At 45.8% G+C, this 20752-nt stretch overlaps 1 protein-coding gene across 10 annotated transcripts in view; it reads right to left on the bottom strand.

The window, feature by feature from the left end:
- Garnl3 (GTPase activating Rap/RanGAP domain like 3) overlaps positions 1-20752 on the bottom strand; it is a 143372-nt gene that overhangs the window by 99552 nt on the left and 23068 nt on the right. For 7 of the 10 annotated variants that reach the window (XM_042274836.2, XM_076568862.1, XM_016007154.3 and 4 more), the window contains exon 3: positions 3461-3530. The exons of 1 other annotated variant lie outside the window; for it this stretch is intronic. In XM_042274836.2, coding sequence (XP_042130770.1) covers positions 3461-3530 — 70 coding nt within the window. Of the gene's footprint in view, positions 1-3460; positions 3531-4261; positions 4334-4560; positions 4751-20752 lie in introns of those variants that run through there. 2 more of the 10 variants (XM_006988710.4, XM_042274839.2) reach the window with 2 other exon arrangements.

The following is a 20752-nucleotide window of genomic DNA, read 5'->3' as shown; positions in this document are numbered from 1 at the left end:
AGACTGACTTCTCTCTCCACTCCCTCTGAGAAGCCAGCACAGTGCCTGCCCCAGGGTAGGGCTTCAAAACCTGCTGAGAGAAGGCTGAAGAGTCCTGTGGGGAGTCCACAGGGATCCGGCTTCCAGATTCTCATGCAATTTACGTACAACCGGTACTTGTGGAATGAAGTACTGAGTCCACCCTCATTACTGATTTGAATGGCCATGCTTAGTTCTGACCAAAGACTCTATAACTGTGCTGTTTAAAGCCAACGTTTATGCTAAACTTTCAATTTCCTGGAACCCTTCTCTGAAGTCTGAGTTCTGTGATTCCCAACAGTCTGCATCACACCAGGTTAAGAAAAGCTAGAGTTGTTTCCTGATGAACAGAGAACATACACACCACAGCAAGTCATCACATATGGACATTTCACATCAGCAGATTCAGTCAATGAAAATATTAGGGGAAATTGAGTCTGTAATGAACATGTGTGGACTGTTTTCTCGCTACTTTCTGTGGCATTTATGTTGTATTAGGGGAAACTGAGTCTGTAATGAACATGTGTGGACTGTTTTCTTGTTAGTTTCTGTGGCATTTATGTTGTATTAGGTATCCTGAGTGCCCAGAGGTGACAATGCATATGGAGGATGTGTGTCAGATGTATGCAAAGATGCTACTTTACATAAGGGACTTCAACATCCTTAGATTTCAGTATCCCAGGGAGCGCTAGAATGAAGCCTGCCATAGAGACCAACCTATTGTATTACTCTGAGGTGAGAGAAAACATCACCTTCCTTTAAAAAACATGGAGTGGCAATTTCAGTGATCCTTGATCCCAAAGCTGGAGTTCCACTCACTTTCTGTTTCAGTCAGCGCAGATGTCATTTTTGATATGGAAAAAACGAGGCACAATGTAGTTTACAAAAGGAAGAAAACTGTTACGAAGAACAGTTCAATGCCAAGACTGACTGCCACATCCAAATCCAAACAATGACTATGAAGATGACACGCACAAACGATACTTACAAAACAGTTAAATGGAAAAGTCATAATGCAAAATTAAGTGCATGATTTTATTACACCCATGTAAAAGTGAAGTTTGTAGCCTTAAAAACCAGAGGTGCTAAAGAGAAATGAAAACACTTGCTACAAAGTAGTGAGATTGTCCACAGAATTTTAAAATACACTTAATATTAATTAAAATAAAATTATTTATTATGACTATTAATTAAAATAGTCATTTTTTAATTTTTATGTGAATGAGTATTTTGGCTGCATATATGTCTGTGTCCACAGAGGTCAGAAGAGGGAGTCAGATCCCCTGGAACAGGAGTTACAGACAACTGTGAGCCTCCATTTGGGTGCTGGGACTTGAACCTGGGTCCTTTGGAATAATAGCAAGTGCTCTTAATTGCCATCTCTCAACCCTATTTAAATTTTATCTTATTTTATTTTTAAAAGGACACACACAGCTCCAGAGGAAAATCATTAACAATGGACTGAGGAACTTGCTCCCTCATCAAGTTGGGGATGGTTGGTGACTAGTCAGATTCGTGAATGAGGCCCTCCGGGTGTGGTCTGGGGTCCACAACATCAAGGGCAATCCGGGAACTTGTTAGAGACTCAAACTGTGGGTTAACTCTGCTGCACTGGTAGCCCTGCAGTCTATGTTCTGATAGCTTTCCTGCGACTCCGATGTCTGCTCAGCTCACCTGCTGCTCTCCAGGACCATTCGGGTATCAATCTGTAGACTTCACCTGTGCCACCCGTGCTGATTTCTTTCAGTATCACTCTCACTGTTCATCGGGGCTCCAGAGCACTTCTTGGACCCAGTCCAGTCTTCATCTGACTATGAAAGCTCTACTTCTGCTACTGAATTTCGCTTCACTACTGTGGCAGGTGAACATGAAAACGCTAAGTGCTCGGTGCCATTGTCGTATCTCACACTCATGGCAGAGCTGCAGAAGGAAGGGTTAGTGTCCCTACTCTATGGATGGGAAGACTGAGGACCAGAGACATTCAAGGTCAGCAGTAAAGGATGGAACAAGGAAGACTTGGAGCGCATGCAGAGAAGTCAGCCACGCTGTGGATGACTGGTGGCGGACGTGGAGGAGTGGAGAAGTGGACCACAGCCCGGCTTTGCTGGTTACTGCTCCTGCTGCCTCACCTCTGGGCACGGCCGTTTGCCCACTGCCCTCACGGAACGTCATTGCCAAGGATCCCACTCTCTGCCCACATCTGCCATCTCTTCTTCACCACCTCCACATCCTACTGTCCTTCATGAGGCCTTTCATGCCATCTCCTTGAGGTTCCCTGATAGGGCAGGTGGCTCCCTCCTTCTCTTAGCTCCTATCATGTTATCTTTCTCTATTTATCTCTTCCTGTTCTGAATTATACTCATGCCCAGGCTCCTTAAGGAGAAGCAGTGGTCTGGGTCAGTGGGCTAGGTGTTGACAGTGACTGACAGAACACACACTGAGTCAATCGCTGTGTCTTTGATGTGGCTATACTCATTCTATATTCATTCTGCTCAGCCCCTTAAGAACAAAGACCAAATCTTTTATGTTATACTCAGAATACTCAGCCATGGGCCAGGCACACAGTCCAGTCTATTACAGAGGCCACTGGTACTCATCTCTGGTGTAGGCTGTTCTCCTAGTTACACCCTCTAACAATACACTAACCTTATACTAACCGTGGGTACCTGGCTACTATGCTAGTGGACAGAAACAACTCATTTTTTAATTAACAGAAAAGTAGAGTTAATGTCCTCAATTGCGATCAATAATAACCAGTACAGTTTATAAGCACATTTTCTGAAACTGGTTCAAATCCCATGCAATTGGAAGACTAAATCACAATCCTATCTTTAAAAACTGAGTCTACCAATGCTTTCACTTTCCCTCTTTGAGAAGAATATACACTCTAAAAAACCATATCACAAACTCTAATGTCTCATTATAAAAAATTAGATATTTTCATTTAAGACATTTATCATCTGTTACAGTTACTGATCTTGTCCAACTAATAGGCTTTTAACAGGAAAATATCCCACATATTCTAACTCCTGTACCACACCCAGAAAGCAAAGATAATAATCAGAACGTGAAAGTCAATAATCATTAAACTTTTAAAACTAGATCTGTAAAGTTGCAGGAACAAGATAACATAAAAATGAAATGCTACTTTTCTTAATTTATAAATTACTTAGTTCTATGTACTGCTTAATGGAGAAAAATACCAAGCCACAATATATTTTTAACAAACTGGAAGACATGAGATTAAAAGTACGTAGCAATGAAAAGAGATAAAGATGATCAAATGACCATAACCTTTCAGCACTTACTGATTCCAATTAAATCTCGACACAGCACACATACAGTTTAATAGTAAATATACAACAAAAAGGGTTGATGAGCTTGGCAATCGCCTCTAAGTCCAAATCAATGTACCACTACTGAACAGACAGCATTAACTTACCAGCTCCACAGATCCATAATGTTTCCTACTGAAATCCCCACGTCTACAGCCTAGGTCTTCTGAGACAGAGCTGGAACAAAAATGCTTCATCAGTATTATACATAGCGATCTGGCTACACACCTTCTGAGAAAAAAAAAAAAAAAAAAAAAAAAGGCTGCTATGGAACAGGCTTGCAGTGCCCGGGCACCTCACTGCAGGGGAGCCTCCTTGCAACAGACACCGTCCCCAGCAGCCATTGCAGAGCCAGGCTTTCATGGAGCCCTCAGTCAAAAGAAAAACGTCCAAGTCATCCCTAGAAGTATAGAGGATGATTGAATTAAATATTTAGTTCATTTGGAATCAATTGGAATTCCCAAAGCTATTGGTGGGTTATGATTTCATTCCGTATTACTGGAGGGATGGCAGCCCTGCAGGAACTCGAGGCAAGGGACAAAGCTGCTGAACCAGATCTTGCAATTATCTTTTGCTTAAAGAGTAGAGTCTCTTTGTTCCAAATATGCAACATAAAAATAACCAGCATCATTTAAAGCTGTATTTTAAGGAAGAGACAAAAATTCCCAAATCCTCATAAGCTCCCCTCCCCTTCCCCAGCATTTAATTTAAGATTTTTATGTGTTAACATGAGAGAGAGAGAGAGAGAGAGAGAGAGAGAGAGAGAGAAAGAGAGAGAGAGAGAGCGCAGAATAGAAAATACGAAAATCTAACATCTGAGTATATTCATTTTTGACATGGCAGCGACTAATACTTCCCACCCTCCCCTCTATCCCCACCCAAACAGGCTTAATCAGAAGCAAACTCACATGCCGTGGTCTAAGAGCAAGGAAAACAAAGATGAAAATTGCTACTGCATTTGCATCTTGCATGCGCAGCTCCCCTCTCCAAAGGCACACACCTTACTGGCTACTTAGTCTACCTAGGACTCCGTACAGTACCCAAAGAACAGCAGAGAGCCCCCAGGACAAACAGTTTGAATAAGTTTGCCTTGACAATGCATGCAAACAGCTCTAATACAACAGAAAATAAAATTCCGCAAGAATCACACGTTTCATCTATTCAAACTAGTTGGACTGTCACATGCAGAGGCAGGTGCGCTCAGTACCTTTTCATCCTTCCTTACAAGGTAGCTACATTTTCTAAATTACAGCCCTTCTGGCACATTCGGAAGAGACTGACTCTGATGTACAGCATCCAGAGTTGACTCTCTGCCAGGACACCGTTTGATAGGCTCCAAGAAAGACAGCATGAGAGAAATGAGATTAGCGTCTAATGGTATTCTGCCTCCACCATTTCACAGAGATGGCTGAATTAATCTTATACAAGAGAGTTAACCTTTTCTTGCCCTCACTCCTTTAGCTGAAAGTATGTGACAATGAAGACAGTTTCAAAGGGGTGCCTAGGCCACATCCCTGCTTGGATGGACATCCTTTCTCCCCTTACTTGGAACACAAAAAAAATCTCTAAGAGAGACTAAAACAACTCCCCACAGGTTTATTCCAGTCTGGCCTCTCTGCCCATTTGTGGAGTGTGGTCTGAAAATGCTCCTTGAGACACTGTCCTTGCCCTGTATTTTGCTTCCAAGGTTCTCTTCTGTAAGGCTGGGTTACTGTGGACAGCAGATCTCCTTTAGAGGCGGGTCTCTGCATGGCAAAGCCCAGGCAGGGTGGATGCTCTGCTCTGACTGCAACCCCAGCTTTGGACCATAATTAAGTCAGCAGCGGCAGCAGCGGCAGCAGCAGCAGGTTAAACTCAACAAGCCCAACACGAAAAGCAAAAACAGGGGCTATGGGTCCCTCCGCTGAGAGGGTTCGAGGACACGGTGTCAGCTCTTTATCTCTGTCAACAGCCAGAAGCAAACACAGCAGAGATGGCAGCCCTCAGTCCCACGATTACACGCCACCCTAGACATCCACCTTCCCTAGAAGTCTCTTAGATGAGCAAGAGCACCCCATGAAAACCATCAAGGGTGCCACAGCTATAGGATACCTGCTGCCAGCTGCCCTTTCCTCTCTCCAATTACACCCTCTAGTCTTCTGCAGAGAGCCTGCTTGTGTGAGAACCAGGACTGGGGCACATACCTTGGCCTGTAAGAGTTATCCAAAGTAGACATGTTGGAAACCCCTCCCTCCCCAGGTGTCAAGACATGGGTTCCCAGTGGCAGGGGTCATCCAAAGCTCTCCAGGGAACTTTGATTGCTCCAGGCCCACTGTTCCACCCACTGCCTGGCACGGGTGGCAATGGAATAAGCCTGCATTCAGGGATGCACACACATCATCCAGATCTTCCTGGTCAGTGCCTGACAGCAGGTTGCCTGCTGCCATCCTCCCTGATGGGCCTTTCAGTCTCCATGTAGACAGGCCTGGCCTCCCATGCAGGTGCAGCTGTGTGTCCTGGATTGACAAATTAATCCGTTCTCTTGGACTCACTTTGGACTGTGTTTGTTTCATTTGTGATGAGACCATGGGATCTAGCTCTGGTCAAGACAGGATGGGACAACAATGTCACAGACGACTTGCAGACCCATGCCCTGGGAGGTGCAATAGCCTCCCTGTCCCTCCAGGTCAAATACCTCTGTCCTTCCACAGACAACACAATCACCCGGGAAGAGGGTGGAAGGAAAAGTACGGGCTCAGGATCCCCAAGGCCACGTTCTCAGCACAGAGGAGATTTATCTGCCCAGAGGGACAGAGGCAGGGAATAAGAGACAAAGACGGAGGATGAGGGAGAAGGGGAAGGGACAAGGGAGAGGGACAGAGGTATTTGACCTGGAGGGACAGAGAGGAGACAGACGCGGCACACAGGCAAATGGCGGTTTATAAAGGTAAACAGGGAAACCCTGTGTTAGGGTGAGGTGTTTAATTTTGATTGGGCAGGTTAATTGGGTGACCAAAGGGGGCTTCTGATGCTGGACTTCAGTACTTTGATAGCTGGGCCTTGTTAGGAGGAGGAAGGGGGCCCAATAAGGGAACAGGCCTTGGTGGCAGCTTTAGCACTGTAATCCGATGGTTTTTAACAAGGCAGAGGGAGTGGGGGAGAAGGGCGGGGCCTGCCAGGGCCATGCTCACTACACTTGAGTTGGCCAAAGTTCCTTCAGAGGAAACCTTAACCGAAGAATTGCCTCAACCAGACTAGCCTGTGGCCATGCCTGCGAGAGATTGTCTTCACTGATGATTGATGTGGGAAGGCCGGCCTGCTATAGGAGGCACTATTGTAAGAAGGTGGCCTGGGCTGTGTAAGCCAGCTAGCTGAGCATCGGCCATGAGCAAGCCAGTGCCCGGGCACCACACTGCAGGGGAGCCTCCTTGCAACAGACACCGTCCCCAGCAGCCATTGCAGAGCCAGGCTTCCTGCTCTGTCTGAATCCCTCAATCACAGACCATGACCTGGAATTGTAAGGTGAAATAAACTTCGTCTTCCCTTAGGTTGCTTGTGGTTAGAGTGTTTTTACCACAGCAACAGAAAAGCAAGCTAGAACAATGGATTTAAGTAAAGATAGAAATACAGAGACTCCAGAGAGCAAGGGCTTCACAGAATTCAGAAATCAGTTTCTGAACCCCAAGCAAGAAGCATTCCAGCCAATGGAATGTGGTGGGTTTGCACCTTGTCCGCATCTAGGCGGGAGCCTTTCCTGTGAGCAATCTGTGGTCTGTTTCCTTATCCAGTAGCTGGAATGGAGAGGTCTGGGAGGACCACAGAAGGTACAACAACAGGATTAGGCTGTCTTAGAGCTACAGAGAAGAGTCGCAGTAGGAATGACCTCCTTGGGCTGTGTCTGAGTGAGAAATAGCACACTGTTTGAAGTCACTAAACATCGGGTTTATCTACTGCAATAAGCATTTTTAATTTTTTTTTCCTTTTGATACTGGGGAGTGAACACAGGAACTTGTGTGTTCAAGTGCTCTATCACTGAGCTATATCTGTAGCACAGTTTTGTTTGTTTGTTTAAATTTTCCATTTTGGAATATAGTCTGGCCTTGAACTTGGAGGCTTCTCCCTCATTCTCCAAAACAGCTGGATGATAGACCTGTGCCACTAGGCCCAACACAGTAGGTCACTTTTTGTGCTGGATGCCCGGGAGGAGGGGCTTTCTGACACAGCTACTTTGAGTGCCCCCTGCAACCCAAGAAATAGGACTCGGGGCCAGGGCCCACCATGAGCAAGCTCTCTGTAGCTAACTCGAGGAGGAGTAATGTAACTTCCATAGAGGGGAAGCAGAAGGTACACAAGCCAGGATGTCTCTGTCAGGACAGCGATCCACTGCCTCCTTTAAAAGCGATTTTCCTAGAACACAGCCACACCTACTCATTGTGGATTGTCCATCTGCTTTGGCATTACAGCGGTGGACTCGAGTAATTCCAACAGAAACCCTGATGACTGAAAAAGCCCAAGCTATTTACTAAGCGGTTCTCAAAAGAAAACCAAAAAAGCCACATTGCCCTCCCCTGTAGCAGTCTCACAAATCCCTACAGTTGGTGTCAGGGCAACCCATAACCCCACATTCCTAATATCCACAAAAACACTCAACCTGACTCTCTGGGGAGCTTTGTAACAATGTGGATTCCCTGGTCCCGTTCCCAGAGGCTGTGTTCAGACCATCTGCCAGCCAAACAAGTAGCCCGGGGAGTTCCGCTGCAGGTGGTCACAGGTAATGCTTTGAAAACTGCTCTTCCAGATGCTTCTGGAATCCCTGGAAACCTGCTAACCATGCTATAAGGAAGCACCAGGCCCAGGGCAAGGTTTCTGTTGGGAAAATTGATGGTAGGAGATAAGTGTCTTCCTTCCAAGCGCTACTACAGCCACAGACCTGGGCTCTGAGCCTCGCTGGACATCAGTTCTCTCATCTTTAAATTGTGGGTGAAAATATCCCATTTAAAAGGATTATAAAGAATCCATAAGGAAAAGCAGCCAGGGTGCTAAATGGACATTTATTACATGAAAGCTCATCTGAATGTTTGCTATTGTCTCAATTATTAATCTCCATTTCTCTCAAGTTTTTAGAGAGATTCAGGAAGGGGCACTTGGCATAAATAATTAACTTTTAAAGGATTTTTAAATAAAACTTCTTCCCTCATGTATCAGTAAGAGAGCACCCTGTCTAAGCATCAAGCTTCCTGGGGAGCAGACTGAGGGGAACACACCAATGTTAGCACCTGATCTCCTCGCTAAGAGTGTTGTCCCAGCAGGGTGACTTCAGTCAGAAAATACTCAAGACCTACTGCCGCCATGACAGGACAGACAAGTGAAGCCTGGTTAGAGTGGGCCATCAGAACCAGGCAGGTGCGGACAGGAACTAGGAAGCTTCCAATTCCCTATGTGCCATGTGGTCCAGGCTCTAAATAGCAACCCTTCTGTTTCAGCAAATTGATGTGTAAGGATGCTGGATCACGCTTTGCAAGCTGCACAGTGCAGAGGACCTCCATGCTAAATCTCTACATATGGCCTGGGATGGAAGCAAAGCCTTCCACTCCACAGATAGGCTAGGCCAACTGTCATTATGTAAGTCAGATTCCTGGAAAGCAGGATCAGGCCCTCTGCAGAGTCAAGAGCTGCCGAAACTGAGTAAGGAGACCAGGGGAGGTTGGTGGTTCCCTCAGCTGGCCCCGAGATCAGTGCCAACACTCATAATTGGCCAGATCCATGCAGCCAGGTTCCTGTGGGTCTCAGACCCAGTTAATGGTTAAAACCATCAGCATCAATAACTACTCTCCGAGGGTCAGGGAAGAGACTGTGTGAGAAACGCCAGGCAGTTTTCTGAAGCTCACCAGTGGGAGAGTTCAATGTCAAGAGCCCCAACATAGGGCCTCAGCCCCATGACAAGCACGCAGCAGGGCACAGATGGCAGGGGTCCCCCACTGAAGGCCAAGGGGACTTTTAATGGTGCCAGACTACAGAGTGAGGCTTGCAGGGAGTCCAGGGTTTCCTAACAACAGATACCAGAATAGCTCATGGCATACAAGAGACCAGAAATGCTTTCTGAAATACACCAGGAGACACAGAAATAGATGTGATTATAAACTAACTTCCAATGAGGACATACAAGAACTCTTCTAGTAAAGGCCTGGCCAGGAAGCAGGGAGCAGGGAGGGCAGCTTATGGCATGCATGAACCCCAAAGTCAGAGCCCTTTGATTCTTTCATTTTTAATTTTTTAATGTGCGTGAGTGTTTTGTCTATATGCATATATGTGTATCACATGTGTGCAGTTCCCTTAGAGACTAGGAGAGGGCATTGGATCCCCTGGGGCTGGAGTTATCGATGGTCGTGAGTTGTCATGTGGGTGCTGGGAATTGAACTCTGGTCCTCTAGAAGAGCAGACTGTGCTCTTATAGCTGTTGACCAGCTCTCCCCAGCCTTTTTTTTCCTTGAACACTTTGAAATACAATCTTCACATAATATTTACATGTCTACTAAACTTAGAGAAAGGCATGTATCTAGATCCTACCTGGTTCTTTTTTTTTATGTTTACAAAAATATTTTAATGAGCATATCAGAATGGGAGAAGGAAATGGGAAAAGGGACATATTTTATAGTGCAAAATTATTATGCAGAAATTTAAAAACATCTAATTCATAATTTTGAATGCCTACTTAAATATTACTTCAAATGCATTTTAAAGCTCAACAGATTTTGTTGAACTGAGTTACAGATTCTGAACCTTATTGAGAATACATCATAAAACATTATATATTCCAAATGAAAATGGCAGGGCTTTGCTAGGACCTACATAACTACAACAGAAACTTTTCTTTTTGAGACAGCATCTCAGGTATTCCAGGCTGACCTCAAACTCACTGTGTACTTGACGATGGCCTTGAACTTCTGATTCTCCTGCCTCCACCTCCCAAGTGCTGAGATTACCAGTGTGCACCACCACACCTACTTTATGTGGTACTGGGGCCTACCCGGTTCTTTAACGCAAAGAGTCCTATGATAATTTACTGCACAGTGCCAGTCACTAGCAATCGCTACTGGTCTTTAAAACTGCTGCTCGGAAATGAAAAGTGGTGACAGTTACAACTGCTGGAGGAGATGTGGAGCTAGACCACTCACTCACTCACTGTGGAAGAGGCCAGTTTCGATGAAATGGAATCTGCACTTAACCATATAACCAGCAATTATATTCTGGGGTATTTATTTCAGAAGAATGAAAATATTATACTCACAAAGACCTGTGTAAAATACATACAGTATATGTTTATTAATAATAGCTTCAATCTAGAAACAATCCAGACGTCTTCCCAGGGGCAAATAATAAAACAAACTGCAACACCTCCACACCATGGAATACCACTTACCAACTAAAAGAAAACACAACCACCATACACAACAATGTGGTTGACTTTTGGGGGAGCTACAGTACATGGATTTAGCCAAGTCCAAAGGTTTCATATTTTTCTTCATTTGTTATTTTCAGAGATAGTCCGGGCTGGTCTTGAACTATGTAGCTAAGGATAACATTAAACTCCTGATTCTCCTGACTGTACTTCCTGAGTTCTGGGATTACAGATTTGCACCACCACTCCTGACTTCATAAAGCATTCTTGAAATAACAGGATTCTGGTTATCACAACCCCCACCTCTGGGGATGGAACAATTTTTTTTTTTTTCCGAGACAGGGTTTCTCTGTGTAGTTTTGGTGCCTGTCCTGGATCTTGCTCTGTAGACCAGGCTGGCTTTGAACTCACAGAGATCCGCCTGGCTCTGCCTCCCGAGAGCTGGGACTAAAGGCGTGAGTCACCACCACCAGGCTCCTGCTCTATTTCTTATCTGTGTTACAAGAGACAATAATCTAACCATCAGATCAAAGTGTATGTAAATCTGGGGCAATCTAAGAAAGACCAATGGGTTTCATCACTGTTTCCTACTGAGACGCTGTACTCTGGTCATGAAAGATGTTTCCAGTGCTGTTCTCTGTGTTATTTCTCACCACAGCTGCATACAAATCTATGATTATATAACAAAACACAGAGTTTAACTGAAAGTTGGGTACACTGGTACACACCTGTAGCTCTAGCTTCCTGGTAGGCTGAGGCAAGAGGAGTACTTAAATACAGCAATTCAAGGTCAGTGCAGGCATGGCAAAATCCCATTTCAAGGAAAAAGAAAAGTTTAATAAAACAAAACAAAAACCCTGTAGGGCTGGAGAGATAGCTTAATAGTTATGAATGTTTGCTATTCTTCCAGAGGACCCAAGTTTGGTTCCCAGCACCCACATTGGTGGCTCACAAGCACTTGTAATAAAGAATAAAGTTCCAGGGAATCTGACACCTTCTAACCTCAAAAGGCACCCAGAGACATGTGCCATACACTCACACAGACAGATACACTACATACACGAATAAAAAAATTGTATCTAAGCCAGTGGTGGTGTACACCTTTAATCCCAGCACTTGGGAGACAGGGGAGCTCTGTGAGTTTGAGGGCAACTTGGTCTACATAGCAAGTTCCAGGCCAGCCAGGGGCTTCACACTGAGCATCTTTCTCAAAAAAAGAAACCATCACCAACGAAACAAAACAACAAAGAAAGAAACGAACAAGAACCCTATATTTGAAACTGTGTGTGTGTGTGGGTGCTCAGTGGGGAAAAACGCCTGCCACACGAGCACTTATGTTCACCCACATGAAACCTAGCACAACAGCACACATCTGTAAACCCAGTACTGCAAGGGTGGATCCCAGAGCTCATTGGTAGCCAGGTTCAGTGAAAGATGCTGCCTCAAAAAAAAAAAAAAAAAAAAAAAAAAGAGGTAGAGGAAAACAACCACCAGAGGAAAACAACTGACAGAACTTTAGCCTCTACACCACACCCCTATGCACACGCACACACACACACACACACACACACACACACACACACACCCATGTGCACACAATCCCCCACATGTGTATGCACACATGAAAAACAAAACTAAAGCCTGTGCATCTGCATCCATATTTTTTTCTCTCCTTCAACAAACAGCCACTGAGCACCAACAAGATACCATGGATCAGGCAGGAGCTACACCCAAGAGGCACATGCTCTGTTCTCATAAAGCTCAGAGTCCACAGCCCATAGGACTTCCCAAGGGATGGCTGTCAAGTGCCTGCTTCTAGTACATCCAGTCTGTCTCACATTCTAGACCCAACTTTTCAGTGACAATGTTGGCTTATGTGAGGTCAAGACTAGAGGGTTTTTTGGATCAGAGTATAATTTGTTTGGGAGAAACATTGCTATGGAATCTATAAATGATACAACCAAGTGCTAATATAAAAGCCTATAATCAGCCAACATCATACGTTGCTACCTCCCTCCCTTAATTGCTTGAATGTCTAAGGAAATCCCTTTGCCCTGGTTGACAACCAAGAGTCACCTGGGAAGAGGAAACCTCAACTAAAGAATTGCTTCAATGAGGCTAGCCTTTGGTCATGCCTGTGAGAGATTGTCTTCATTGATGACCGATGTGAGAAGGAACAGCCTGCCATGGGCAGCATCATCCCTAGGGCCTGGGCTGTATAAGAAAGATAGCTGAGCATTCAGTGAGCAAGTCAGTCAGCAGCATTCCATGGTTTCTGCTTTGGTCCCTGCCTCCAGGTACTTGACCTGACTTCCTTCACTGATGGGCTATAACTTGTAAGTGTAAGCCAAATAAACATCCCCCGCCCCCCCAAGGTTGTCTATGGCCTGAGTGGTTTCATCAAAGCAACAAGAGATTAAGCTAGACCACTCTTCAAAGTCTGCCTCTCCAGGTCTCCATGCTTCTCACCTGGAATTCACAAGGTCTGCTCCTAGCTGACCCAGGCCTTAAACAGAGACACGCTACCCAGAGTGGACTCCTCTACACAGTGCCCCTCGCCAGGACTGCTGCTGTGCAGTGGGCCTTGCAGTAGTACTTGGGCTAGCTAGACATGCAGAGCGCTAGACCCCACTCTGGACCCGAGGAGACATTATCTAATTCTAAGCAGTTCTCCCAGGATGTATAATCACACTGAAATAGCAGGAGCACTGATTCTAGACCTTGGTTCCTAAGCCCGTCTTCCTGTCAAAATCAACTGAAGGGGCTGGAGAGATGGTTCAGTGGTTAAGAGCACTTGTTTCTATTGCAGAGGGCTTAGGTCCATTCCCAACACCCACATGGTGTCTCACAAACATCTGAAACTCCAGTTCCAGGGAATTTGATGCCCTCTTCCCACTCCCACGGGCCAGGTACTCATGTGATGTATATACATACATACATACATACATACATACAGGCAAAAACCCATACACATAAAATAATTTAAAAAAATCTAAAAAAATAATTTGGACTTTTTCCTTTGATTTGTTCAATTCTGAAATATTTCAAGATAATGAATGATAAAGAATCATACAATGAATACTACAGATACATGTGAAACACTGGTGAGCCTCTCCCTGGCCCCATTTTCATCCTTCATTCTTCTGACACAGTTATGAACTGACAGGTATCTACTCCCAGCCCACATTTCTATACCTCTACAACCAACAGAAGCAGTCTACCACACTCCATCACACACACTGAGTTTTACATAAATGAGCATCTTACCATGCATACCTCTCTGCAGGTAGCTTCTCTGGTTGAACAACATGCTTAGGAGGTTTGTATTGGTGACAACTGTAGCTCTAGTTCATGTACCCGACCCTGGTACAGCATCCGGAGCATCACTTCCGGACAGCATCTCCACTCTCCAGTGCCAGACACTTCTGCTGCTCGTAACTTTTAAAAACTATGTTTATTGATGTGTCTGTTTATGTACATGGATGTGCATGTGCCATGGTGTATGTGTGAGGGTGCCAGAAGACAAATTGTGTGAGTGGGTTCTCTCTTTCCATCATGTGGGTCCTGAAGATTAAACTTGGATCTTTAGGCTTGGCAGCAAGTGCCTTTACTTGAAGAGTCCTCTTGCTGGTCCTGCTTCTAACATTTAAACAATGCTGTAACACACACCCTTGACCACAGGGACAGGTGATGCCCCAGTTATATATCTAGGAGCGGAACTCTGGGGTCAGGTCAGGTACACTGTTACATTTCCTGCCAAGGGGCAATTTTCCTTCCCACCCTCCTCTCCTCTGAGGAGCTCATGAGTTCTACTTATTCCATATCCTAGCCAGCACTTGGGCTTTGGTATGAAGGGTAGGCCATGTTGTCTTAAGAAGGAGTGGTTTTAATTTGCTTCCCCACGTTATCTGAGGACATTCTTCCTAAACCTTACTGGCCACTGTGCTCTCTGTTCTGAGCTCCCTATTTCACATCTTTTAGCCACACCTTTCTTATTTGTTATGGTCTTTTCCTAATTACTCTGTAGGGTTTCTATCTTTTTAATACCAACCCTTTCTTAGTGAATGAATTACAAATATCTTCCAGACAGCGGTTTTCCTTTTGTTCCTGGTCTCTTCACTGATCAGGCTGAAAATCTCAAATATGAACGTAGATATTTCAATCTCTTCTACATGGTCTTAATTTTTCTGACAGATAGAATGCTTTGCCACCATGATTTTATGCAGTCTTGTTCTTTCCCTGTAAGAGTTTTAAAGTTTGCTCTAAGAGTATTTTTGCCTAACTACAGAAATGCCCAGTTCTCACCGCCACCTCCTTGGTATGCAGCTTCGGGAGTGGGATCTATATGTACCTGCAATTTTAACAAAACTATATTCCATCCACGATATATTACAGCCAGCCTGTGAAACAGGCTCCTTTCTCACCCACTGGATGCCAGCACAAGGCATTTCCTCTACAAAACCCCAGAAACCACCTCATCTCTGTCTTCCTTCCTTGGGTGGGGGAAGAATTTTGGAGATGCTTAGGTACAGAGATTGACGCACCATCTGGTGTCCAACCCAGTATCTGTGACTGAGTGTCCTTTACCAGTGACTTCAAAAAGCTTTCTTTACCCACACTATGCCCCACGGCTCTCTGGTCTTCCTGTTAAACAGGCTTTTTCTATATCAAGTTGCAATCCATTGCTGCTTAATTTCCGCCAGCTGCTCCTACATCTACACCCTTTCGTTTTCCCTAAACTTCTTCGCCATCACTTACACCCCCGGCCACCTGTCTAGTCTGGCTCTGCTCCCCTCTCCCTCCAGCCCTCCAGCCACAGCCTCCCTCCCTCTTCCTTCAACTTGCTGAGTTTCTACTTGCCTTAGGACCTAGTCCTCTCCAAACTTCATCTTCTCCGAACCCCCTTTCCCTAGGCTAGAAATTACAAAGAGGGATTTGATATAATAGCTGTCTGACTCTCCACCAGAACTTAATCCTGTTGCTTCTGTTCAAGGCTGAATCCTTAGCACTTGACATAAAAAACCTGGCAGAGTTGGCCCTTAGTAGGTCAATGCATGCATGCACACAAGACAGCCAGCCCTTTGGGGCCATACAAAACAAATTAAGGTCACTTCTAGGGCAAAGTCTTCCAGATGCCTGAGAATGGCCATGTCCTGGAGGTTGAGAGTAACACTGGAGATAAGGTCAGCTACACTGCAGAAGTGACCAAGGATGAGACAGGACAGACACACAGACCATTTCAGAGCCCTCTCGAGGGTCAGGCCTGGCGAGACAAGCCCTGTGCTCATGACGGCACAGGTGGCTGAAGGGAGCTGAGTTACATAGTGCATACGTGAAATTTGCTCTTAGTCAGCCATAAAACTGTAAAAGTGCCTCAGGTTAATCTAAAAAATGTCTTCAGATGTTTATACAAGGCCAGTTCTATGACTGAACAAAGAAAAGGCAGTAAGCGCTATCACAATGACCAAATGTCATTTCATGACGAAGCTCGTGTTGAGATTGGTGGCTTTCCTAAGCGGTCACAGCAGTTGAGACTGACTGACATCAAATCTCAATCACCTGCAACCATCAAAATGCACCCAACTGCTCTACTCAGGGTTCTTGTATGCTGTGCATACAAATTGTAGCTTAGTGAGAAATCTGGTCCTACAAAGGAAACAGAACTCGGAAACAAAACTTAGATGAACTAATGTCTAGACATCTGGAGAGGTTGTATGCTCATAAAGGCTGCCTGATAATTACCTATCTCTGTCTAGCCCACAAGTAACTCTCTCCTTGCCCTTTGGCAAGAAGAGCCCCTTCCCAGGCCTCAGTAATGACAACAGGATTGGATCGCTGACCGAATCCAACACATGCTGGTCTTGGTACTTCCTGTAGGAAGGATGTGATGAGAAGAGGCCCACGAAAGCCCTCACGGTGCTGTCCGAACACAATAAAAACGCACCCGTGCCCGATCGAGCAGCCGTGCGCCAGAGCACCAACCAGCCGGAGAAGAGCAAGCAACTTTGTGGAAATTGTCGGAGAAAGCTAAAATTTGCTATAGTCTAAAATGCGCGTCACTTTGGGAAGTACCTAGATGTCAGGGGAGGAAAGCTTCCTTCGCCATTCTTTCTGCTCTCTGCCTGATGTGCCAATTAAACTGACCAAAGGCAGAACAGCAGCGTTAGAAAAGGCAAACCCAGCCTCTTCTAATGTTATACAAATGGAGACTCGAAAGAAAGAAAAGGAAAGAAACACTTAGATTTGGGGACCTGTTACCACTTAACAAAGGTGATACACAGTGAGGAGACAGGGCACCGTGGAGAGGTAAACATGTAGAAACTGGTGCTGGCAGGCTACTCAGCAAGGCTGGTTTATGCAGATTCATCCATTGGAAAACAGCTGTCCTCCTGGTTCGGGGGAGAGCAGGGCAGCTGCACGTGGGGAGAGGTAGGCCCTGCTTTCAGTGGAGGAAGGGAGAGCTTCCTGTGTTTGTTTTTACTCAGTTACTTTCAAGTCCAAAATATCCCTTATGCCAAAATGGCATATTTTGATCCCTCATAGTCAATACCAGTATGTCAAAAATATAGTCTCAAACAAAAAATAGTTTGTTGAGCTGACATGACTGCTGCCTTGAGGTAACCCAGGAGAGAGATGCCCCGGGCTACCTTCTGAATGATTTCTGTGTTGTATTTGAGTGTGTGGGCTGGATTAGGTCTACTCTGCGGACCTGCGCTCCATTTCCCTGCAGGCACACGCAGACCACTCTGTGGGAAGCAGCCAACTCTTTCTTTGGTGATTTACAGATCAAACAAGAGACTAAAATGTTTTCTAAAATGCTTGCTCTCGAAGCTCCTCTGACTCAGAGACTCTCCGAAAATGAAACTTTGAAACTCATGGCACAGGGTATTTGAGAGAAGGGAGGATGTTCTTTAGAGTAAACAGAAAAAAAAAAAAAAGAACATGCAGAAATACAGGAATCAGAAGTATTAGGATTAAGAACATGCATTACTCTGAGGGACAAGAAAAAGCTGGTCACTTCCTAAGGTCAAAGTGGGTCTACAAAAATGAGTGCGGTAAAGGTGGATTTTGGGAGGAGGCGCTGATGTTTAAAAAGCATACCCCTACATGATCAATGTTTACACTGTGTCCTTATAGTGTTCTGGTTCTGGATTTTGAGCTGAGCACCCCAAATGAGTTTCTGGTCCTCGTGGAGTATAAAACTGGAAAGAACGAGACTTTCCAGTCAGAGGAATGCCATTCTTAGCAGTGGCATAACCTCCTTAGGGAGGACGGTGGCTTCTGGCAGTTATTCCTGCAGGGGCTGCAGAAATACTTCTGAGCTCTGGGCATCCAGAAAGGGGCCAGGCTGTCCTCACAGAGAGCGAGGCCATCTTCTTGCCTGTTTTTAGGTCACATGAAACAGCAACCAATGAGTCCTTCATGTGCTTCAGCATCATCCTTAATTCCATGTCAATGTCAGTGATGTATTTTCCCCTTCCACGCTGCCCACCTCCCTGCCACCCCCCCCCACCCCCCCGTCCGGACTCCTGAGCCGACAAACATGACCACAATATAACTCCTCACAGCAAACCCCCACCTCAGATCTTTCCATCTCAAACCATAACTGTCCATTGCTGAACACAGTTCCACACATACCCCAGCAACCCCCAAACGTAACACACTCCAAATCAGACTCTCTCCTGATCTCGTGAACCAGACAGCTACCCTCTGTCCTGCATTTAAGGGCGTTCCTTTCCTACCAGTATCTAGCTAGTGACCAGCACCGGGTTCTCCTCCACAGCATCACCTTTTCAAAGCCGTGTGATATATCCATGTATCTGGATTTCGTTACCCAGAGACAGTGCACACACCCGCTTCAAACTCAACAATACAAAGATGCAAGCGGAAAAATCTCTCTTCTCCTGCTTGCCCTGCCCACAGCAACATGGACAGCTTCTCGTCTTCCTGTCAGACATTCTGATGCACACGTTCTCAAAGAAGAGCAATACAAACCCACCCTCTTCTAGCTTCTTTTAATTTATTATTGGTGTGTGGTTTGGTATGCTGGGGGCAGGGGGGTAGAAGAAACTCTGTGGACTTGGTTTTCTCTTCCCATCTCTCCATGGTTGTGAGGATGGAACCCAGGTGCTGCCCAGCTTGCACAGCAAACCTTTTACTCACTGGACAGTTCCGTCTGTCCTCCCACCTCTAGTTCTGCACGCTTGCGTGCGTGCGTGTCTGTGGAGGTCAAGGTTGACAGCAGGTGTCTTCTATAACCACTCTCCATATTATATACTGAGACAAGGTCTCTCAATACAACCCAGAGCTTATGGATTTGGCTAGTTTAGCAAATTGGCAGCAGGGATCTCGTCTCCACTTGATGAGTGCAGGGGTTACAGGCAAGCCACCGTTCCTACATCTGAACTACACTTGTGCGGCAAGTACGTCCCCTACTAGAGCCACCGCCCAGCCCACTCTTCCTTCTTAACACAAAGAGCAGCAGACTACAACCAGGCTTCTGCAATTAACCAGGCTTCTGCAATTGCAGGGTCCCACCTGTGGGGTCGACCAAACCAAGTGTCTACACAGCCTTCCCTTTTCAGCATCAGTGCTCACGTGTGCAGACCCTTTTCTCGTTCCCCAAACAACACGGCATAGCACATATTTACATAGCATTTACATAGGGTTGACGAGTGGTATCAGGATGATGTGATGTACAGGAGAGGAGCTGTGCACGTTATAAGCAAACTATGTCTATTCAATGCAGGGATTTGTGTCTGCAGGAGGCCAAGTGTCCTCGAATGAGTCGCCATGGAGAACATGTCCTAAGTGCCCACACACCCTACTCATGCCCTTGTTGCAGTTTCTCTGCATGGTGTAGCTTGGAGGCTTTTCCTAATCCAGCAAGGCTCCTGTATTCTTCTGACTATGCAGTCCTCCACTGAACGAACGTGTCCGGTTTTATCCAGCCACCACTCCAGTTAGGCGGTCTCCAGCGTTTTACCACTGGGGACAACACGGTGGCTCTGCCTGGGGACCTGTGTAGCACCTGTGGTGTCCTGTCTCTGCTCTTTCCACTGTCCCTGCCTTCGCTTTAGCATAGACTTCCACAGTCCAAAGCCTCCTGACGAGCCTCTGTGCTTCCTATTGACTGTCACCTCACAAATATTGGCGGGTACTTCTATGTGCCAGGGACTCAATGCTGACGGGGAGAACAAATGAATGAGACGGGGGAGAAAGCCGCTCCAAAGCATCCGAGCCTGTCTTCTCTTTGGCTGCAGTCAGAAGAGGAGTGGCGGGAGCCAGGCAGATGGGTAGAAAAACACAAATTTCCTTATTGTCCGTGTTGTGCTGGCAAACGAGGACAAGTTCTCCAGCCCAGCAGACTCCTCTGCTCTTCCTCAAGTTGAGACTCTTGAACAACCCGAGGGGAGAGATGCATGTGCAGAGGGCAGATGGTTGCTCAGGTGGTGGCCAGGGGAACTGCTGTCTCGTGACTATCTCCTCCCACAGGGACGGACAGACAGGCCTATGCCGTCCCAAAGACTCAGGTGGGTCTTCCCAAATGGGAACAGGAGGCAAAGTAAAGTAAGAGCCCCCAGCAGCAGCAGACCCACGAGAGTGGGGGCGACTGAGGGGCCAGTCTCCTCCTGTAGTGGGGAGGGTTTAAACGTAATAACCTCACCCTGTTAAAACCCCTGACTGACGTGTCTCCCCAGGTCAATGGACATCCTAGCAGCCCCCAAACATCTCACACCACAAGTCAGCCTCTCTCCTGACACCTTTAGCAGGACTGCCACTCTGTCTAGTCACTCAGGTTAGGGCCATCTCCTATACCCATAAAAAGACAAAAAGAGAGGGAACAGAATGTCCCTAATTATAAACAAAAAGTTACCACCCAGCACTGTGTTTCACCAGGAGCACACATCATCTTTCAGAGCCTTTGAAAGCTACTTTTTTCATGCCTCCATAAAATATTGTTCAGCAGTCCGTCTTGGTGACAAACTTTCAAATAAATGGCAATTTTCATCAAAAGATC

This window comes from Peromyscus maniculatus, chromosome 4 (genome assembly GCF_049852395.1).
Source record: "Peromyscus maniculatus bairdii isolate BWxNUB_F1_BW_parent chromosome 4, HU_Pman_BW_mat_3.1, whole genome shotgun sequence".
Lineage (NCBI taxonomy): Eukaryota > Metazoa > Chordata > Mammalia > Rodentia > Cricetidae > Peromyscus > Peromyscus maniculatus.
Note: the sequence above shows the minus strand (reverse complement) of the source record. Positions and strands in the feature narration are given on the sequence as shown.